This window comes from Hyperolius riggenbachi, chromosome 7 (genome assembly GCF_040937935.1).
Source record: "Hyperolius riggenbachi isolate aHypRig1 chromosome 7, aHypRig1.pri, whole genome shotgun sequence".
Taxonomy (NCBI): Eukaryota; Metazoa; Chordata; class Amphibia; order Anura; family Hyperoliidae; genus Hyperolius; species Hyperolius riggenbachi.
The window spans coordinates 278430079-278451975 of record NC_090652.1 but is presented as its reverse complement, the minus strand read 5'-3'; the positions used below and the strand labels follow the sequence as shown (position 1 = coordinate 278451975).

At 45.7% G+C, this 21897-nt stretch overlaps 1 protein-coding gene across 2 annotated transcripts in view; it reads left to right on the top strand.

Moving 5' to 3' along the window:
* LYPD6 (LY6/PLAUR domain containing 6) overlaps nt 1-6184 on the top strand; it is a 104013-nt gene extending 97829 nt beyond the window's left edge. For both annotated transcript variants that reach the window (XM_068245838.1, XM_068245839.1), the window contains exon 6: nt 245-6184. In XM_068245838.1, the coding sequence (XP_068101939.1) occupies nt 245-412 (168 nt within the window). In that variant the 3' untranslated portion in view covers nt 413-6184. The remainder of the gene's footprint in view (nt 1-244) is intronic.
* Nucleotides 6185-21897: the final 15713 nt, after the last annotated feature.

Sequence of the window (21897 nt, the reverse complement as noted above, 5' to 3'; positions counted from 1 at the left end):
AGAAAATAAGGTAATTACTTAATAAAATCCACAAAAAGTCCAATTTGTCTGGAAAAAACAAAACAATATATAGATCACGGAATGGCACTTTAAAAATCAACAATAATAATAATTTAGGTGTGATAGGTAGTGATAAAGTTATTGCCAAAGTAAAGGTGCGCTGAACTGTCAAAACAACCTCCGCAGCAAAGTGGAATTCTATTGCTGGTACATATCCATTCATCCTCCTGTTTTCCTCCTGCAGGTGTGCATGTCCTGCTGTGAAGGGACTATCTGTAACATGGCTCTGCCCAGGAACGAGACGGACGCCATCTTTTCCACCACATCCCCTCTGAATGGCGCTCAGAGACATTCTGTTCCAGGCCTCGGCCTCCTTTGCCTTTTATACTCCTGGTGGTATTTTCTGACATGAAACTATCAGAGACATCAGCAGCGGAATGGGCCAATATTTGTACCGTGTACATAAGATTTATTTATGATAGTAATGTATTCTGTATATTTTGTATAATGCTGCTTTTGTAGGCCTTGTTCAGAAGATTGCTTAGCCAGAGCTGAGGTGTGAAGTGACCCTTTCTATATGGTTTCTGTGAGACAGGAAGCTTTGTCAATGTATACAGGAGAATATGTTCTTTACAGCTGAAATATTTGTTTAGAATATCCCCCAACTTCCCTCTACAAAAGAAATATCTTTCTTGAGATGAAATAAAAAAACAGAAATTTACCTGTGGAGAGGAGAGGCTTTGGATCTAACAGAGCCTTCCCGGTCCCCTTGTTTCAGCACTGCCTCTCCCATTCATATCTGCGGCCACGGGAGGCTATGGAAGCCCAAGTGCTCCTGAAGACGGGCAGCTCTGTACTGCGGGGTTGGAAACAGTTAACACTTGGGGGGCAGCAGGCAGGGCCCGTCGCATAAGTCAGTCATCGCAACTGATATTTTTCCGAAATCAATCAAATCCTCAATTGGGCGGACATGTTTTGACACCGATTTTCATCCGATTTGATAAAATTATTGAATCAGATGGTTGATCGGGCTGTAAAACCAGTAGATGTATAGCCACCATAAAGTGAACCTGAGATAAGGGAATAAAAAGGTACATACCTGGGGCTTCCTCCAGCCCCCTTTGCGCTGATTAGTACCTTGCCATCTTCCTCTGCTGCCTGCAGCCTCTGCAATGCACGAATAGCCTCCGAAGAAGCAAGGCTCACCCCAATGTGAAACGGCTGTAAGGCCGTGCACCCTCTGGCGCCCACAGTTGCCTCCCCACCTCCAGCAGAAGCACGATAAGTACCAGTTTTGGCATCATTTGAACTTTACACTCTGCATTGTTCACTGCCACATCACTGTACACTTGCTGTGTTGAAATTAAAGCTACAGTGCCAGACGCCTCTCTATTCTCTCCTTTGTACAAATGGTTATCATGTTTCAGCTATCCGCATCTTGAGCACGTAGCTGCTGCTGAGGTCTCCTGCACTATATTCAGCGTAATAATCTTCATCTGCATTGTACTGAGTGCCTACCTACCCCTCTCGAGTTTGCCAGCCTCTGCAATGCGGCCTGGTAACTGCTGGAGTTGGGGGTTTTCTGCGTGCGGTCCCCGTCACACTCCTATCGCCGGGAGAGTCCTGCGCAGTACGCAGGATGCTCCCGGCCGCAAGAGCATGACGGGGAAGCGTGCACAGCCGGACTGCACATGCCTCCACTGGCCGAATTGCAAAGGCTGCAGGTGGCAGAAAGGGGCTGGAGGAAGCACCAGGTGTGTATAAAACTATTTTTTTCCTTCGTCTCAGAATTGGTCAGATGACAAGGGAGAGTGTTGGAAACTTCTGCAGTTGAGAATGTTTCACACCGATTTTAATTTTTTTTAAAAGGTTCTAGGGAACAATTTTTTTCTCCTATTGAACGCCCAATCCAGTGAGATTCATGGGGTTCTCTTGTAAAGTCTTGGGGAACGCAGGACCAGGACACACAGCGGTCAAAAACTCCTAACCCTTTCTACACCTTCTAAAAAGATTATTCAACTGAATGTTGACTCTTTGTAAACAGGATTTATGCACTTAATAGATTTACCTATTAACCAGGTAAATGAGTCACTAGTTACATAGCGCAGTGATGCTCATCCACTGGAACTAGACGGCTATAAAGGTGACTGCATGCACTGTAGCAGAGCAGCGGGTAAAGGGGGGGGGGGGGCATGTTCATGACATAAATTATTCCAGATAGCAAGATGTCAGCAGATTGGAACTCTGTGCATTAAAAAACAGATTGTATTCTTGTGTCTTACAGAAACTCACCCCATCATTTCTTCTATGAAATTTCATGTTAAAGTGAAGCCTCATCGAAGTTTGGGTGCAAAATCAGATACTTACCTAAACAGAGGGAAGCCTCAGGATCCTATTGAGTCGTTCCTCGCTGCTCTGATGTCCCTTGTTGCTGAGTACCCCCCCCCCCCCCCCCCCTTGTCATTGTCGCTAATCATATCAGGGCCGCGCAGCTCCACTTCCTGATTCATGGCCGCGCAGTAGACACACAAGCCCATCCGCGCATGCGCAGTAAGCCGGAGCTGACGGCTTTGTGCTCCTGCGCATGCATGGGCTTGTGTGTCTACTGCGCGGCCATGAATCAGGAAGAGGAGCTGCGGGGCCCTGATGTGGAGGGGGGCTGTGCTCAGCAACAGGGGGCTTCAGACCACCGAGGGTAGCCTCAATAGGATCCTGAGGCTTCCCTCCCTTCAGTGTAAGGGCCTATTTTGAACATGAGCCTCGGCTCGGGATTACTTTAAAGCAGAGGTGTCAAACGCAAATACAAAGTGGGCCGAATTGAACACTGGCACAGTCGCGGGCCAACCTCAATGTCTACTGGCCACCTTCCTCCCTTATAAAGTTCCCAAGTGTCTAATGCCGCCTCTCCAACCCCTATACAGTTCCCTGGTGTCTAGTGGGCCTCCCTCCACTATACAGTTCCCTGGTGTCTAGTGGTCCTCCCTCCCCTATACAGTTCCCTGGTGTCTTGAGGCCCCACCCTCCCCTATATAGTTCTGTATTGTTTAATGTTCTCTTCCTACCACCCATGGCTTCCCTGGCGTTCTAGTGCTTCACCTCCACTGAAGCTCCCCTGGTGGTCTAGAGTGGGCCAAACATAATGCAAAGTGGGAAAACCACTCAAGGGCCAAATTGAATGGCTTTGAGGGCCAGATTTGGCCCATGGGCCAAAGTTTGACATGTATGCTTTAAAGAGAATCTGTACTCTAAAATTCTTACAATAAAAAGCATACCATTCTATTCATTATGTTCTCCTGGGCCCCTCTGTGCTGTTTCCGGCTCTCCCTGCTGCAATCCTGTCTTGTAATTGCCAGTTTTAGGCAGTGTTTACAAACAAGACATAGCAAGTGATAGGCTGAGAGTAGCTCAGTGTGTAAGTCATACAGAGTGTGCATGGGGCCTGGAGAGGGTGTGTTTAGCTTCTATCCAATCACAGGCAGCACAGCACATTCCAGCCTGACTGCCTCAGCCTGACAGACCCGACAGAGGAGAGAAGATTAGATCATATAACAGAGATAATACAGCCACTGTGCAAGTAGGAAAGGCTGCAGTTAGACAGAGCACATTAGCACAGCTATAGGAACTTATAGGATAGAAGAAATAATGATGAAAATTTTGTTGCAGTGTTTCTTTAAAGCAAACCTGTAGGTTTTAAAAAGTAAACAACCATCGCCTGGATCGTAGCAGATTCCAGTGAGAGTTGCAGGAAGGTCAGTGTAATGGCAGTTGTGTGATTGTAGTCCTATACATGCATGAGCAGTGAGAAGTATTTGTGTTACACTTCTTGTATTAAATAAATCTCACTGTGAATTTGTACACATAACTGCAAATCCTTGAGTGCTGGTTTACTAACATTTCTGCAACCCCCCACTATGATCTGATCTGACCCAGGTAAGATTTGCACACATTTGCAGTCCGATAGCAGGTACCTTTTTGTCCAGGGTTGCTGGATTTTAATTGTACACAAACGTGAAATAACCATCAAACAGTAATTTGCCATTTAAAGGGAACCCTAGGTGAGTGGAATATGGAGGCTGCCATATTTATTTCCCTTTTAGAAAATACCAGTTACCTTGCAGCCCTGCTCATCTTCTGGTGTCAGTAGTGTTTGAGTTGCAACCCTGTAACAAGCATGCAGCTAATCCAGTCAGACGAGACAGATCCCCTGATCTGCTGCATGCTTGTCCAGGGTCTATGGCTAAAGGTTTTAGAGGCAGAGGATCAGGGGGCTGGCCAGGAAACTTGCATTGTTTAAAAGGAAATAAATATGGCAGCCTCCATATACTGTACCTCTCAGCTCGGGGTTCCCTTTAATATTGTTCATAAAAAGTAATGTGTGTAGTTTCTGTGATGCTGAAGGTGGTGGATAAAGTGGGGAGAACATTTTTCCAGTACAGATAACTTCCTGTATTCCCAAAGGTCTCCCATCCAAGTACTAACCAGGCCCGACCAGGCCAAGCTTTCGAGATCAGGCGCTGTCAGGGTGGTGTGGCCATAGGCAATAATCATTTTTAAGGTGGCCACTAACTATCCAATTTCTAGCAAAAAATCGTTTGAGCGATTAGATAATTCTGATCGGAAGAAAAATCGTTCACTACACCAACCAATCTTTGCTTCCAATCTATATCAACCAATAAGAAAATCCAAATTAGATCAAAATAGACTATTTTTTTAATCGTTCGTAATCGAGTGCGTCCATCAATGGACATTCTTTACAACCAATCCGATCAGAATTTATGATCGCTCAAATGATTTTTCTCTAGAAATTGGACTGTTACTGGCCACCTTAATAGTTGTAGAGCGCTTTTCTCCTGTAAGACTCAAAGTACTTCAGAGCTGCAGCTGCTAGGTAGGCCACCCTGCAGAGTTAGGGGATCTTGCCCAAGGATTCCTTACTGAATAGGTGCTGGCTTACTGAAGAGGAAGAGCCGAGATTTGAACCCTATTCTCCTGTGTCAGATGCAGTGCCCTTAACCAGTACACTATCCAGCCACTTTAAAGATGGATGCTTTTATGTGCTTTGCCATTGGACAGTCACACAGGAAGACAGGAAAAGCATTGTGGTTGCACCAATACGAAATGGACAGGTTTCTTCATGAACGCTGCAGCAGGGCAAAGGCTGGATATGATTGGTCACCGAAAGCATTATTGACACGCCCCCATGTCACAGATAAATCATTGTCAACTGTCACCTACAAGTTTCTGGAGCTATAAACTGACTGTGCTACACAGACCAGCTAACTGTCACACAGCTGTATTCATCTCTTCATGTACAAACGTATTTATTTGTTTAAACTTGTATATATTGTAAAGCTTTGTATTTTTGTTACATTCCCCGTTTGTATAAATTAGCTGCAACAATGCAAAATACATGCTACTGAGTTTATATGACATAAGTGGTGTCAACTTTATTTTTTTTCCTTTTGAATTATGAACTACAAGTCCCACAATGCATTGCGGGGGTCTGACAGCCACAGTCATGATTCATAAAGGAAAATGTATTGTGGGACTTGTAGTTCCCTAAGAGCTGGAGAAGTTTGCAGATCACTGGTATAGGCTTAGCATCACTTAGAGGGTGGGGCTACATACCATCACTTAGAGGGTGAGGCTACATACCATCACTTAGAGGGTAGGGTTACATACCAACGTACAGCTATATATATATATATATATATATATAGATAGATAGATAGATATAGATATAATATAGTGTTTCTGTTGCTGAAACCAGCATAATTACCATAAAAGTGCAGTCCTGAGTAATTTAGTGCCTTTTACTATATGCTATATGTCACTACAGTGCCTCTTTAAGCATAAGCTGTAAACATCATGTGTGATCTGTGTATGGAACTGGTGGTGACTCATTTTCTTAGAAGCAAACTGTCCCCAGCAAGTGGTGCAGAGACTGCAGTCCTGTATTGAGTCCGGGAAGATCAAGGCTTTCCCAGAGAAACCAGAATTACAGCTTTGCCTTCAGAAGTGTAACAGGTGACAGCTCAATAGCTGCACAGGGGAAGCCACTTATTATTGAATTATATGAGTCCGGGGTAACTCAGAGGATATTATAGTTTATTGAAGTCAGGTTTACACACAGGGCAGAGGATTAGACTGTTAAGGTGCGTACACACGCACTACTATAAGGAACGACGGGTCCGTCAGACCCTCCCACTGGGCAGGCGTTCCAGCGACAGTAGAGCATGTGTACAGTCTGTTGGTAGACTGATAACTCAGCGGATCGTTCAGAAACAGTGTTATCAGTCTGCCGACAGACTGTACACACGCTCTACTATTGGCGGAACACCCGCCCAGCAGGACAGTCTGTGGGGCCCGTCGCTCCTTATAGTAGTGTGTGTGTACGCACCTTTAGCGTACTTGTACTTAGCGCTGTAGTTCAGGCTTGTCTCGCTTAAATGCTTTTCTGCGCGTAGAGAAGCATTTGGCGGCTTTCTGCAGTAATCAGCGTTTTTCACCCCCGCAGGGCAACACGAGACACAGCAGTAAGCGACCCTGGAAACTGTAAGTTGCTTCCAGGGTCGGCTGAAATGGCAGGAACAAAACGAGGCATTCACGCAAAAAGATGGTGAAAGTACGGAACAAGCGATGCCATTCACTTGAATGGGTAGCATTTACCTACGAGCGTTGCAGCCTGTGGAAAACAACCCGCAATCGTTTGTATACCAACCCTTATAGTATTACAGGCGGAGCATCAGCACATAAGCCATGCAACTGGCATTGTTTATTAGAAAATAAAGATGTCAGCTTCTCTATTTCTCATATTTCAGGTTAACTTTAAAGTGAAAAAAGAAAATAAACCTCTATCACATTACAATCCTTCTCTTTAGTTTGTGTTAAGTACTTCACCACAGAGGGGTTGTTCCCTTTTGTACCAGAGCAATTTCAGCACTCCTCCCATTCATTCGCCAATAACTTTATCACTACTTATCACAACAAAGCGAGATATACCTTGTTTTTTTTTGCCACTAATTATGCTTTCTTTAAGTAGTATGTCATGCTAAGAATTATTTTATTCTAACTGCATTTTAACAGGAATAATTTCATTATTTCTCAGTTTTCAGGCATTATAGTTTTAAAATAAAACGTGCTGCTGTGGATAAAATCCACACATTTGTTTTGCCCATTAGTCCCGGTTATTACGTTTAAAATATGTCCCTTGTACAATGTATGAAAACAATCATTTATTTGGAAATAAAGGTGCATTTTTTCTGCATTCGTCACTAATTCCAAGCCCATATTTGCAAAAATAACAGTAATATACCCTCATGAAATACATATTAAAAATGTATTAAGCAAACAGAGGCGTTAAAAGAATAGAAATAGCTAATTTTTTTTAAAATACAGAGTAGGGAGTGGAGGACTTACCTCCTCAAAGCAGACATAAGTACTGTCGATTTTGAAAATCACTGAAATTTTATTAACATACTCCAAAAATACATACAATGCGTTTCACAGGCGTAACCCTGCTTCATCAGGCAATATGTAAGGAGCATATAACAGTAGCAGGTCTAGGTAACAGTAGCAGATCTAGGTTACCTAGCAACAAGCTGATACAAACTTTGGTATAGGCGAACGATTATGTGAACGACACTTAGGGATGCACGGCGATAATAACCGCCCGATCTTTAAGATCCCCGAGGACTCCCGTGCAAAGCACCGCAATCGATTGAACTCTTGTTCACGCCCGTCATGTGCCATCGCTTACTCCCGCCGCCAGGAAGATGGATCGGGGAGCACTCATCGTCGTGGGATGTCACTAGGTTCCATCTTCCTGGGTCGCACAGTGAGTATTCAGCTTAAAGGACATCCGAGGTGAAAATAAACTGATGAGAAAAACAATTGTATCTATCCTCAGTCTCCTAAAAATGACCTTTTTTTTAGATATCCCACAGTTTTATTTTATATTTAAAACTAGTTTTTAACAAAGTATGTCAGAGCTCAAATTTATGAATTATTGACCATTTTTATCTCTTTCCTGCTGTCAGAAGACATTTACTGACAGGAAAGTGTTTTATGGCTGTAATTACTTATCGGTGAGAGTTATGCTATAGTCTGACCCAGTCCGACCCAGGCAGAAACTGTCACTTGCATACCTGATGTTTACATTTTTTCAGGCAGAGAAATGAAAAAAGTAACAGCCTAGTTATGTGTGTGCTTAGAACTGTACATACACATGTCTATCTCATCATGTCACATGTCACCTCGGTTGTCCTTTAAGTTAGCCAATAAATGATATCATCCTGATTCAAAACTTCTTGCTTCTTATGCTGGGCATACACGGTTAGTTTTTGCGCTGGTATCGAGCCAGCGTCTCGATGCCGGCACGTCACCGCTCGTCTGCGCGTGCGCGCAGATCGATTCCCGCTCGTCCCCGCGGGCGCTGCTAATCAGACGCTCGTTTCTTCCCATTGTACTCCCTGCCGGTATCGAGCGCAGTATCAATCTGGTGGGGTATCGTACAGGTTGGATCTTATCGAGCCATCAGCGGCTCGATTGATAAGAATTATCTGACCGTGTATGCCCAGCATAATAGTTGATAATGAACAGTTTCAGATGAACATGTGTGAAAGTACAATATACGCTCCCTTTAAAGTGAATTGTGGGAGTTCTGCAGGGCGGGCTCCTGGTAAGTAAGTGGATCACTTGTGGCGGGTTTCTGGTAAGTATTATACATTGCAGACAGGCTGCTGCCATTAGGCCAGCGGTATAAATCTGATTTGGTAAACAAGAGATCACTGAAGAATTCCAAATTCCACTTCTCGCACTTATAGAAGCTCAACTAGAGTGCAATCATCATTCAAGTGAGACTGTAACTGAAGTAATGTGAGTGCAGCTCCCGTAATGGGCCCCATTGTTTACATTGCTACAAATGATATTTAGATTAGGAAGAGCCATGAGAACGGCTGGTTGTATTGGTCATACAGGCACACATCAATTCCTCTATTCCACTGTTTAGTTTCCCATTCCTTTTTACAAACACCACTATATCAGCGCACTCAGGTTATCCTTGGAAATGGCAAAACACAAGTCAGACAAAAGGAATGTTTTACATTTGCTTTATTGGGGTTGATGCACAAAAAGCTGGTATATCCGCCATGCACAGAAAGCGCTGGGCAAGTTTTCTTATAGGACAGCTGAAGTGAGAAGAATATGGAGGCTGCCATATTTATTTCCTTTTAACCTCCTTGGTGGTATGGACAGCTCGTCCATGACCGCCAGAGGGTGCCACTCAGGCTCCGCTGGGCCGATTTTGACAATTTTTTTCTTAAAACACGCAGCAAGCACTTTGCTTGCTGCGTGTTGGTCCCGATCGCCGCCGCTTGCCGGCGATGCGCCGCTACCCGCCGCGTAACAACCCCCCGCCGAGACCCCTGTGCAGCCTGGCCAATCAGTGCCAGGCAGCGCTGAGGGGTGAATCGGGACTCCGTTTGACGTCACGACATCGATGATGTCATCGCGATCGTCGTTATGGCGACGGGGGAAGCCCTAAAGGAAATCCCGTTCAAAACGGTATTTCCTTAGGAGGGTATGCGCCGGCGGCGATCGAAGGTATGCGCCGGACGCCGCAGGGAGGGGGCATCATGTAGCTAGCGCTAGGCTAGTTACATGATTTTTAAAAAAATGAATATTTTAGAACTGCTGCGCTGCCACCCTGGCGCAGTTAATAGAACGCCAGGGTTGTTAAGCAATACCAGTTGCCCGGCAGCCCTGCTGATCTATTTGGCTGCAGTAGTGTCTGAATCACGCCCGAAACAGGCATGCAGCTAATTTTGTTAGATTTATATATTTTATTTATAAAGCGCCAACATATTACGCAGCGCTGGACATTAGTTAAGGTTACAGACAATATTTAGGGGTGACATACAGCAATAAGACAATACAGGAATACATGCAAACCAGATCACGCAGCACAGTATGAGTACAAGCTAATGCTTAGTCAGTCACTGGATGGGAGCATAGAGATTAGGCAAGTCCAGTTCACTCAAGAGTTCACTCACATCCATAGGATGGGTGTACAGTAATGGAGGTGCTTGAACAGGTAGGAGACACAAGGGGGACGGCCCTGCCCGAAGGCTTGCAATATAGAAAAAGAGGTAGAGACATGAAAGGTAGGGGACCAGAGTTCAGCTACAGGTTTACAGCTCTAGTGAGGGAGGGGGAAGGGGGGGGGGGGGGTATGCCAGAGTGAAAAGGTGAGTTTTGAGGGCCTTCTTGAAGAAGGATTTTTTGTACTTAATAAATGTGTTTTTATTATCTTACTTCATGGCCCGTTGAGTGTGTTTGGATTGCAGACGGTTCTGCCAAACCAATTTCTTGCCTTCTTGAAGATGTTGAAGGAGGGGGAAGCCCTAGTGAGGGGGGTAGGGAGTTCCATAGTGTTAGAGCATCTCTTGAGAAGTCCTGGAGGCGTGTATGGGACTGGGTGATGCAGGGGGCGGTCAGGTGAAGTTCATTGGAGGAGCGGAGTGAGCGGCTAGGTGTGTACCTCTGTGTAAGATCGGAAATGTAGGTTTGTGGACAGATTTGTAGGTCAGACACAGTATCTTGAATCTGATTCTGGACTGGATAGGAAGCCAGTGGAGGGATTCTAGGAGGGGTGCCGCTGTGGTGGAGCAATAGGAGGAGTGGATAATTCTGGCTGCCGCATTCATGATGGACTGCAGACTGGGGCAATTCGGGTCATAGGGAGACCAGACAGCAGGGCATTGCAGTAGTCAAGGTGGGAAATTATGAGGGCATGGATGAGGAGTTTGGTGGTGGCAGAGGTCAGGAAAGGGCGACTCTTACAGATGTTACAAAGGTGGAAGTTGCAGGACTTTGTGAGGTTTTGGATGTAAGGAGTGAAGGAGAGTGCGGAGTCCAGGGTGACACGCAGACAGCGGGCTTGAGAGGTAGGGTGAATGGTTGTGTGGCATGCACATCTGGGAGGTTCAGGGATGGCAGGGGTGGGAAGATCATAAATTCTGTTTTGTCCAGGTTAGATCTGACAATTATGTCAAATATCTGATATGTTATATGGCTAAAAGTATTAGAGGCAGAGGATCAGCAGGACAGCCAGGCAACTGGTATTGCTTAAAAGGAAATAAATATTGCAGCCTCCATATTGCTCTCGCTTCAATGGTCCTTCAAGCCATTGAGTAGCACATGTTGCGCAATTAGTGTAACCTCCAATTCTTGGGCTTTTATAGATGACGGTACCTCATAACTGCTGTGTATGGACTGTTTTCAATAAGGATTGCTACTAGCCTGTGATATTAGCTGTTTTCAATAAGGATTGCTACTAGCCTGTGACATTATCTGCTATGCATGGACTGTTCCAACCAGCCTTTATCTGCTATGCATGGACTGTTCCAACCAGCCTGCCACTGCTCCCGGCACGGACTGCTACATATGGAATGTCACTAGCCGGAAGCTGCCCCCACATGGTCTTTTAAAAACGGACTTGTAAAGACGATCTGTTATCTTATAACTGCTGGGTATGACCTCTAGCAATCACTTGCATGATAACCTTCTGATGCGGCTTTTCTACCCTGCTCACACATGTCTCACCCCTGTATGATACACCACTGTAAACTGTCATAACTCATACGACATGTACTGTAAATGATTCGTTGATGCCATTGATACTTCTGCGGTGCAGTGTCTGAACCGCTATATCCCTGATGCACTCCCTTCCATCCCAGAGTACCATCACCTATACCAGAGCCGAGCTCCTGGTATGGGAGTCCAAGGCCCAGGTACTGCCCCTGTGGGATACAGTCCTGGCCTATCTAGATCAGTGGACCCGAAGGTCCAGATACAGGCCTAGGGGGAGGAGGGCAGGCGCACAAGTAAGGCTTAAAAAGAAAGGACTGCGGTCACCCATCCCATCCATCCTGCTAGCGAACGTTCGCTCCCTCCCGAACAAGCTAGACGAGCTGCTTCTATTGCTTGGCAGGAAACCCACGCTTGGAAGCAACTCCCCGGTACTCTGCTTCACCGAGACTTGGCTGAATGACAACATCCCGGACAACTCCCTCCATCTACCGGGCTTCGATCTCTTTCGGGCGGATCGCATCCATGCACTCTCAGGGAAAAAGAAGGGCGGGGGTGTATGTTTTTACATCAACTCCACCTGGTGCTCCAACACGACCGTCTTGCAGAAAAACTGCTCCCCCGACATTGAACTCTTACTGATTAACTGCAGACCTCAGTACTCCCCCAGGGAATTCAGCTCCTATGTCCTGGCAGGCGTCTACATCCCCCCGGATGCTGACACCAGCAATGCACTGGGCACACTCAGCGATGCCATCTCAAGGTGGGAGACATCCCTCCCAGACTCTCTCTTCATCATACTGGGGGATTTCAATAGGGCAAACCTACGTCAAGAGCTGCCCCGCTACAAACAACACATCACCTGCCCCACCAGGAACCAGAACACACTGGACCACTGTTACACGGTCCTCAAAGACGCGTACAAAGCCATTAGCCGAGCTGCCTTAGGCAGCTCTGATCACCACCTAATCCACATGATCCCCACATACAGAAGACAACTTGAAACCACAAAGCCGCTAGTCAAGTCTGTGAAGAAGTGGACAGAGGAGGCGAAGGGGCAACTTCAGGCCTGCTTCGACAGCACTGACTGGTCAGTCCTGGAAGCCCCCTGCCTGGAGGAATGGTCAGAGAATGTCACCTCCTACATCCGATTCTGCGAGGAGACATGCATCCCAGCGACAACCGCCAAGGTCTTCCCGAACAACAAGCCCTGGTTCAACGGAAGGCTACGCAGGCTCCGAAGGGAAAAAGAAGAAGCTCACAAATCTGGAATACCGGAGAGCTTCAGGGAGGCCAGAAACACCTTGAAAAGAGAGCTGAAGGTGGCAAAGAGAGACTACTCCGATAAGCTGAGTCGCAACCTCCAGTCCAACAATGTCCGGGAAGTCTGGAAGGGCCTAAGGGCAGCCACCAACTTCAAGCCCCCCTCTCAACACATACTTCCGAGCACCGCACTAGCTGAGGATCTCAACAAATTCTATTGCAGGTTCGAGGCACAACTCACTCACTCTGCAGATCAAACGACCACACCCTCACCCAAGCATCCACCCCCCTCCCCTCCTCTACATGTTAGCCATACTCCCCCAACACAGGTAACAGTCCAGGAGACCGACGTACTACGGCACCTCCGGAAGCTAAACACCAGGAAGGCCTCAGGCCCAGACGGCATATCCCCATCCTGTCTAAAAACATGTGCGGCCCAGTTAGCCCCGGTCCTCACTCCCATCTTTAACAGATCCCTGGAGCTGGGCAAAGTTCCCTCCTGTTTCAAAAGAGCTGACATCATCCCGGTCCCCAAGAAGCCAGGAGTCACGGACCTAAACAACTTTAGACCCGTCGCCCTAACCCCGATCATCATGAAGACATTCGAGAGACTAGTTCTCTCCTACCTGAAGCTCCACACTGCCACCCTATTGGATCCTCTACAATTTGCGTACAGGGCAAATCGGTCTGTGGAAGACGCCATTAACATCTGCCTTGCACATATCACTGAACACCTGGATAAACCGAAGACCTACGCAAGGATCCTCCTCCTGGACTTCAGTTCCGCGTTCAACACCATCTGCCCAAATATTCTGCACGACGACCTGGAACAGCTTGGTGTTGACCCAACCCTTTGCACCTGGATCAAGGACTTCCTTACGAACAGGACACAGCTAGTGAGACTTGGAGACTGCTCCTCCAGTGCGAGAACCACAAACACAGGCGCCCCGCAAGGGTGTGTGCTGTCACCGATGCTCTTCTCACTGTACACAAACAGCTGCACCTCCTCTGCGGACACCGTCAAGGTCATCAAGTTTGCGGATGATACCACCATCGTAGGACTCATGGGTGAAAAATCGGAGCTGGAATACCACAGCGAGATCAAGCGGATTCTCAGGTGGTGCTCAGACAACAAACTTGTTCTAAATGCAGCAAAAACGGTGGAACTGATAGTGGACTTCCGAAGGAACGCCCCACCGCCCAGCCCGGTCATCATAGATGGTACCGAAGTCACCAGGGTACATAGCGCACGGTTCCTGGGCACCACCATCACGGAGAACTTGAGATGGGACGAAAATACCTCTACAACCCAAAAGAAGGCCCAGCAGAGACTGTTCTGCCTGAGGCAACTGAGGAAGTTTGGAATGCCCAGGGAGCTACTGACCAGTTTTTATACGGCGACCATTGAATCTGTCCTTTGCTCCTCCATCATCGTCTGGTACTCGGGGGCAAATGCAAAGGACAGGCTCAAACTCCAGAGAGTCATCAATGTGGCTGCGAAGATCATTGGGTCGCCCCTGCCACCCTTGGACCTTCTCCATGCATCCAGAATGAGGTCCAGGGCAAATAGAATTACACTCGACCCCTCCCACCCTGGCAATCACTTCTTCAGTCCCCTACGCTCGGGACGCCGCTACAGGTCCATCTACACCAAAACTACCAGGCGTAGGAACACTTTCTTCCCTCAAGCGATCACTCTCCTAAACTCAGACCCTCTCCCAAATGTCATCTCCTAAGCCCCTTCAGCACCTAGGGGCACTAGTGCACTAACCAGTATTCTTTGGTCATCTTTGCATAAGACTGTATACACCATTGCATCATAGGGGGACAACCCCCTAGATGGGCTCTGGTGAAATGTTTCTCTATAAATCGTACTATGTGTAGGGTACTTGCACTGTCGTCACTTGCCAATATGTTGAAATGTTTCCTTATAAATTGTACTACGCGCAGAGCTACTTTGCACTGTTGTCACTTGCCAATCATGCTGAAATGTCTCTTTATAAATTGTACTATGTGTAGTGTTATTCGTACTGCTTGTCATTGCCAATATGCCATGTGTCCACAAATAATTCCGGGTGCGGCGCCTGTCGCACTTGGCGAAATAAAGTGATTCTGATTCTGATTCTGATTCTGATTCTGGTTTGGTACATGCTGTGAGAGGGATATGGAAGCTGACATATTTACTTCCTGATTGTCCTGCTGATCCTCTAATACTTTTAGCTATAGACTCTGAACAAGCATGCATGACAAAGACAAGATTAGCTGCATGATTGTTTCAGGTGTGTGATTCAGGCACTACTGAAACCAAAAAGGGCTGTGGAGTGAGTGGTTTAAAAGGAAATACACCTGGCAACCTCTCTATAACTCTGCCATCTCAGGTCAGTTGTCCTTTAAATAATAATTCCAATATCTGTATAGCACCTTTCTCCTGTCAGACCCAAATCGCTTGCAAGGCGCAATTTGACGAAAGTAGTGAAATCGGCGAAAGCCCATCCCAAACTCTGCAGTGCAATGCCTACCACAGGGATTATGCAGCAATGCAAGTCTATGCCAACGCGGTAAGTGTGAGCGAGCGATCACTGTAACAGCGCACATGTGCAGAGCAATGGTAATCCAGTGGCATACTTCCTGTCCAGCAGGGGGTATGTTAGTGAGTAGGGTGTGGCTCTATGCGTTTGACCCACTCACAGGGTTGCCACCTCATCCCTTTAAATACCGACACATATGAACTATACATGCCTTGTGGCTAGTTAGATGCAGTTTAGGCACTGATTATGTGTGAGTAACCCCAGAACCTGTATAACTTAGATGCATTGATATTTAAAGGGATGAGGTGGTAACCCTGTTCACTAGGCCGCAGGGTAATATGCACGGGGAATGGTGCTGTGCGACCGCCCTGCCCCAGGCTCTCCTACCGCAGGACGAGCGCCCCGCACACATGTGAAATTAGCCTAAAAGGCATTTTATGGATTAGGTGTGGACATATTGCTAGGAGAAAACTTAAAGAGGAGCTGTCAGTGTCTCACTACCGAAAGATAAATGTACAGGTAAAAACTGTCTATCACACGTTGCCGATCAGGCTTGACCTTATTGTACAAACTATAGTTAATTAAAACATATCCCTGAGTAGCAGTATGTATTAGTTGTGTATCTGCTCACAGGGATTTACTAGAAATTGTACAGTGTGTTGGGCAACATTCAGTTGTCTCACTACTGACTCTCTCCGTGATTGGTTGAATAAGTGAGTAACGCTATAGGGGTCTTTGCTGATCCCCCCCACACAAATGTTGTGGGGTGTAGCTATCCCACAGCTCCTACTCCTTCAATATACTTGAACCAATTGGATATGTCAGAGCTCTGACTTGAGCGAGTTGCTGGGGGAATCTCTGTTGGTTGGGTGGAGGGTTGAACTGTTGTATATATTTGTAAATGCTGTGTTTCACATACTCCTGACGGCGCCTCAGCTTGAGGCGAAACAATTGTTGAGTGGCACCCTTGGGCATCTGTTTTCACTGTTTTCACTGTTCACACACCCCAATGGTGATAATATTCCTACCCAGCTACCTTCTATGAAGGCTTTTATGTCCCCTATGGGGACGATGTATGATACAGATATCAGAATGGCCATATATGTATAGGCCAACTTCTGACATCGATTATGTGTGTGAAATTGGACATGAATGTCTCACTGTATATCTGACATATCCAATTGGTTCAAGTATATTGAAGGAGTAGGAGCTGTGGGATAGCTACACCCCACAACATTTGTGTGGGGGGGATCAGCAAAGACCCCTATAGCGTTACTCACTTATTCAACCAATCACGGAGAGAGTCAGTAGTGAGACAACTGAATGTTGCCCAACACACTGTACAATTTCTAGAGGAGCTGTCAGCCATATTATCTCAGAAAAAAAAAAACTTATATAAATAGATAAACACTTACTCTACTTACATAACAGATGTATTGCACTGTCCACATTTTGATTTTAGTGATTTTTCTATAGTAAAAAAAAAGAGAAAATCCTTCTTAAGATTCTCCATTTTAACTGTGTCTATGTTGAAGCCAATCCTGATGTCATTTCCTCCGTTACTCTCCTCTACCTGATTGTGTATGCATTTCCCGCCCTCCTCCCAGTCTTCAGACACTCCCACCCAGCTCTGCAATAGAAAGTGCATTGTCTTAGCATGAGAAATATTGGCCAATCAGCGAGGAACAGAGGTGTGGGAGGGGAACACAGGAGGGAAAGAGGCTTCAGCCAATCAGGCTGCATTAAAGGGGCTCTACAGCGGAAAACTGTAACATTTAAAATATGTGCAAACATATACAAATAAGAAGTACCTTTTTTTTCCAAAGTAAAATGAGCCATAAATTACTTTTCTCCTATCTTTCTTTCACTTACAGGAAGTAGTAAAAATCTGTCAGAAGTGACAGGTTTTGGACTAGTCCTTCTCTTCATAGGGGATTCTCAGCAAGGCTTTTATTCTTTATAAAGATATTCCTGAAAAAGGATTTAAACAATGATGCTGGAGAGCCTCCCTGCTCGCTACACAGTTTTTTGGCAGTTGGACAGAGCAACTGCCATTTACTAAGTGCTTTTGAAAATAAATATATCCCTGAGAATCCCCTATGAAGAGATGGACTAGTCCAAAACCTGTCACTTCTGTCAGATTTCTACTACCTACTGTAAGTGACAGCAACATAGGAGAAAAGTAATTTATATGGCTCATTTTAGTCTGGAAAAAAAAGGTACTTTTTATTTGTATGTTTGCACATATTTTAAATTTTACAGTTTTTCACTGTAGTGCCCCTTTAAGTAAGTCTGAGTGGAAAGTAAAGAAGCAAAAAAAGACAACCCAGCATGCCATGCAACTTCCTTTGTGCGGCAATGTACCAAATAAGAGTCAGGTAAACTGGGGAATGATCATTTATCAACAAGAAAAGTAATAGAGATTTTAACTTTTGGATTGCCTGGTTAGCATCCTTATTACTAGCTTACCAGATAAAAATAAATAATTGATTTTATGCCCGACAGTTACACTTTAAGAGAAGTGAATTGGACAAGGGCAAGTGTCTGTAATATACTGTAACTCACTTTACATAAGAGGGAGGGGGGCAGTGCAGGGAGAGGACAGGTACTCCTGCCTCAGCTGCTGGGGAGGATACACACAGCAACTCAGGAGTGACACTTCTCTCACACACACAGAAAAAGTAGAGCATTGAAATATCTGTCGTGAAAAAGACAAAAAATACCCCAAGAGTTTGGCTGCACTTTAAGAGTCCCAGCATAAGACTCAGAGCTCTCTCCCAGTCACATCTGGCCCAAGAATTGCAGAAGTGTCAAAAACTGTATTTAATTTCTCCGTAGATGACAGATCATAAAAACCATGAATAACAGCACTTGACAGGTTTGAAATAATGGCTTTAATAATAAACATAAAAAAGCAGCTCGGAAGACTATTCCGAGAACCCGGTGATGTCATAAGGCCTCAGAACTTCACTGAATGCGCAAAGCTTGAAACGCCACAAGGAGATGGGCCCTGGGGTGGGACAGCACCCAGTTCCAGTGTGTTGTAGATGGCAGCACAGTGAATGCAGGATAGAGATTTGCACAGGTGTTTATCGGTGTGTGTCAGGTAGACCCTGTATAAAGCACAGAATAAGTGTTTGCTTGTTACACAGAGATTCATTTTTCATGAGTAATGAATTTGCGCAGGCAGGAATGTCACCCCTGACCCACCATAGTTCTTGCTTTTGACACCTTGTTAATGGCCCCTGTCAGCCTCCCTCCTCTGCCTGCAGCACGGCCTGTGGCCCAACATAGGCTGCTAATGTTTTTACAAATATCTTTTTTTATTGTCTGCGCCCCATCCCTCACTGGCCTCTGCTGCTTATGGCAGGAGACACACTTCACACCAAGCCGTATCCTGTATCCAGCAACACCGGGCAATCTCTGCACACCGATCTCATCAACCGACCTTACAGCAACACACCTTTCACATAAACTCATGAAGACCTTTTCACTAAAAAACAACAGGTTGGTAAAATACCACATTTGGTATCCTAGAGCAGGGCTTTTCAACCTTTTCAGAAATTGTACCACTTTTATCGCATGAAATTTTTCAAGTACCACCTGTGATTTCGCAAGATGTTAACAACTCAATAAGTAAAAAAAAAAAAAAATATGTACATTTAATAATAATAATGCTATGATTATTATTATTTATTGAAGCGCCAACATATTACGCAGCGCTGGACATTAGTTTAGGTTACAGACAATATTAGGGGTGACATACAGCAATATGACAATACAGGAATACAAGAAAACCAGATCATGCAGCACAGTATGAGTACAAGGTAAACCATTCAATGAATATCTATATAGAGACAAGACAAGACAAATAACATTTATATTGCGCTTTTCTCCTTGCGGACTCAAAGCGCCAGAGCAGAGCAGCAGCCACTAGGGCGCGCTCTATTGGCAGTAGCAGTGTAAGGGAGACTTGCCAAAGGTCTCCTACTGAATTAGTGCTGGCTTACTGAACAGGCAGAGCCGAGATTCGAACCCTGGTCTCCTGTGTCAGAGGCAGAGCCCTTAACCATTACACCATCAGCCAACTGCATAGAGCTGCCAGCCCCCATCATAGTGTGAATTGTCTATCCAAGCAGGAGACAGGGCAGAGAACTTCTAATCTTGTTGCTTGCTGTGCAGAGCAGTCACCCATCAGTGACTCCACTCCTAGCACTGCATATGCAAGATCTGATAAAGTGACATTGGAAGTAAAAAAAATAAAAAAAAATCTATGTGTCATTACTAACTTCCTTCTGTCTATTAAAGGGGATCAGAAAAAAAGGCAAACATTGAAAATGTTCCTTTAACAGTATGTGTTGAGGATGTGGGAGGAATCTGCAGTGCACAGAGGAAACCCACACAGACACAGGGAGAACATACAAACTCTGTGCAGATAAAGCCCTGGCTGGGATTCAAACTGGGGACCACCACATTGAACTGTTTTCCATCCATACGCGAAGAATCACTCGCGTCCCCAGCCTGTCAGCTCCTGTCACCGAAACAGGAAGTGGCTGCCGGCGGGGCCAGGAGGATCGGAGGGAGATGGCGAGGGCACCGGACAGCTGCAGCAGGCTATTGGAAGCCCCAGGTGAGTAAAACTCATTTTTTTTTTGTTTGACTTAAGTGTCCCTTTAAATATCAGAGGCACACGCTGTAATACATTGTATGTAGATTTTAACTACGTTTGGAATGTTTCATTTGCCTAAGTGAATCTCTGCAGTCTGACATGCTAACAGCGTAATATTGAAGCAGGGTTATGTGAAAAGCCTGTAAGGTGTCATGTTTCACACACACAATTATAAATGTTTATGTTGCATATACGATACATTTTTTCTTCTCTCTGCAGAGAACACACACACTCTCTCTCTCTCTCTCTCTCTCTCTCTCCTCTCTCTCTCTCTCTCTCTCTCTCTCTCTCATCAAATCCGTCTGTCCCTCTTTCTTCTTCACTTGACCCTCTTTCAGGACTGATGTACAGAACCATGTAATATATGTATTTTTCTACTGAAAAATGTGTTTCATTGACTCTAATCTTTATTCCCATCCTTTAAAATTGATTTATTTCTTGTTTTAAAATGTAAATATGAAGAAAAATGAACCAGGATAGAAAGGACCAGTGTGCTTTGAATTGAACAACATACAGTGGCTTGCAAAAGTATTTGGCCCCCTTTGTTTTCCACATTTTGTCACATTACTGCCACAAACATGCATCAATTTTATTGGAATTCCACATGAAAGACCAACACAAAGTGGTGTACATGTGAGAAGTGGATCAAAAATCATACATGATTCCAAACATTTTTTACAAATAAATAACTGCAAAGTGGTGTGTGCGTAATTATTCAGCCCCCTGAGTCAATACTTTGTAGAACCACCTTTTGCTGCAATTACAGCTGCCAGTCTTTTAGGGTATGTCTCTACCAGCTTTGCACATCTAGAGACTGAAATCCTTTCCCATTCTTCTTTGCAAAACAGCTCAGCTCAGTCAGATTAGATGGACAGCGTTTGTGAACAGCAGTTTTCAGATCTTGCCACAGATTCACAATTGGATTTAGATCTGGACTTTGACTGGCAGCGGCGGCTCCAGCTTCAGTTTTTTGGGGAGGCTCAAAGGGGGCACAAGGGTTAGCAGGTGGGGCTCACGGGGGGCACTTTTGCGCCGCAGCAAAGAAATGGGCATAGTCATGACATCATGTGGGCAGGGCTAACTGTAACGTAGTTGTACCAGCTAATTACGTTACATTAAAAAAATAAAATAAAATGAGATAAATGCACAAAATGACAGACAGCGTTTCCCCAGTTAATGCACATAATGACAGTAATTGCATGTAATGAGAGACTGCCCCTCACCAGAAAATGCACATAAGAGACAGCTTTTCACCAGTAAATGCACATAATGACAGACAGCCTTTCACCAGTCAATGCACATAATGACAGACAGCGTTTCCCCAGTAAATGCATGTAATGACAGACAGCCTTTCACCAGTAAATGCACATAAGAGACAGCTTTTCACCAGTTAATGCACATAATGACAGACAGCCAGTGTCCCCAGTATAGGTAGCCAGATGTATAGATGTCCCCAGTCAGGCTGGTGGTGGTGGGCTGGGGGCCCAAGGGCAGCTCAGGCCTGGCTGGTGGTGGGCTGGAGACCTCAGGCTCAGGCCTGGCTAGTGGTGGAGGGCTGGGGGTCCCAGGGCAGTTCAGGCCTTTCTGGTGGTGGGCTGGGGTCCCAGGGCAGTTCAGGCCTGGCTGGTGGTGGGCTGGGCTGATGGCCTCAGGACTGGCTGGTGGTGGTGGGCTGGGGGCCCAAGGGCAGCTCAGGCCTGGCTAGTGGTGGAGGGCTGGGGGTCCCAGGGCAGTTCAGGCCTTTCTGGTGGTGGGCTGGGGGCCCAAGGGCAGCTCAGGCCTGGCTAGTGGTGGGCTGGAGACCTCAGGCTGGTGGTGGTGGGCTGGGCGTCCCAGGGCAGTTAAGGC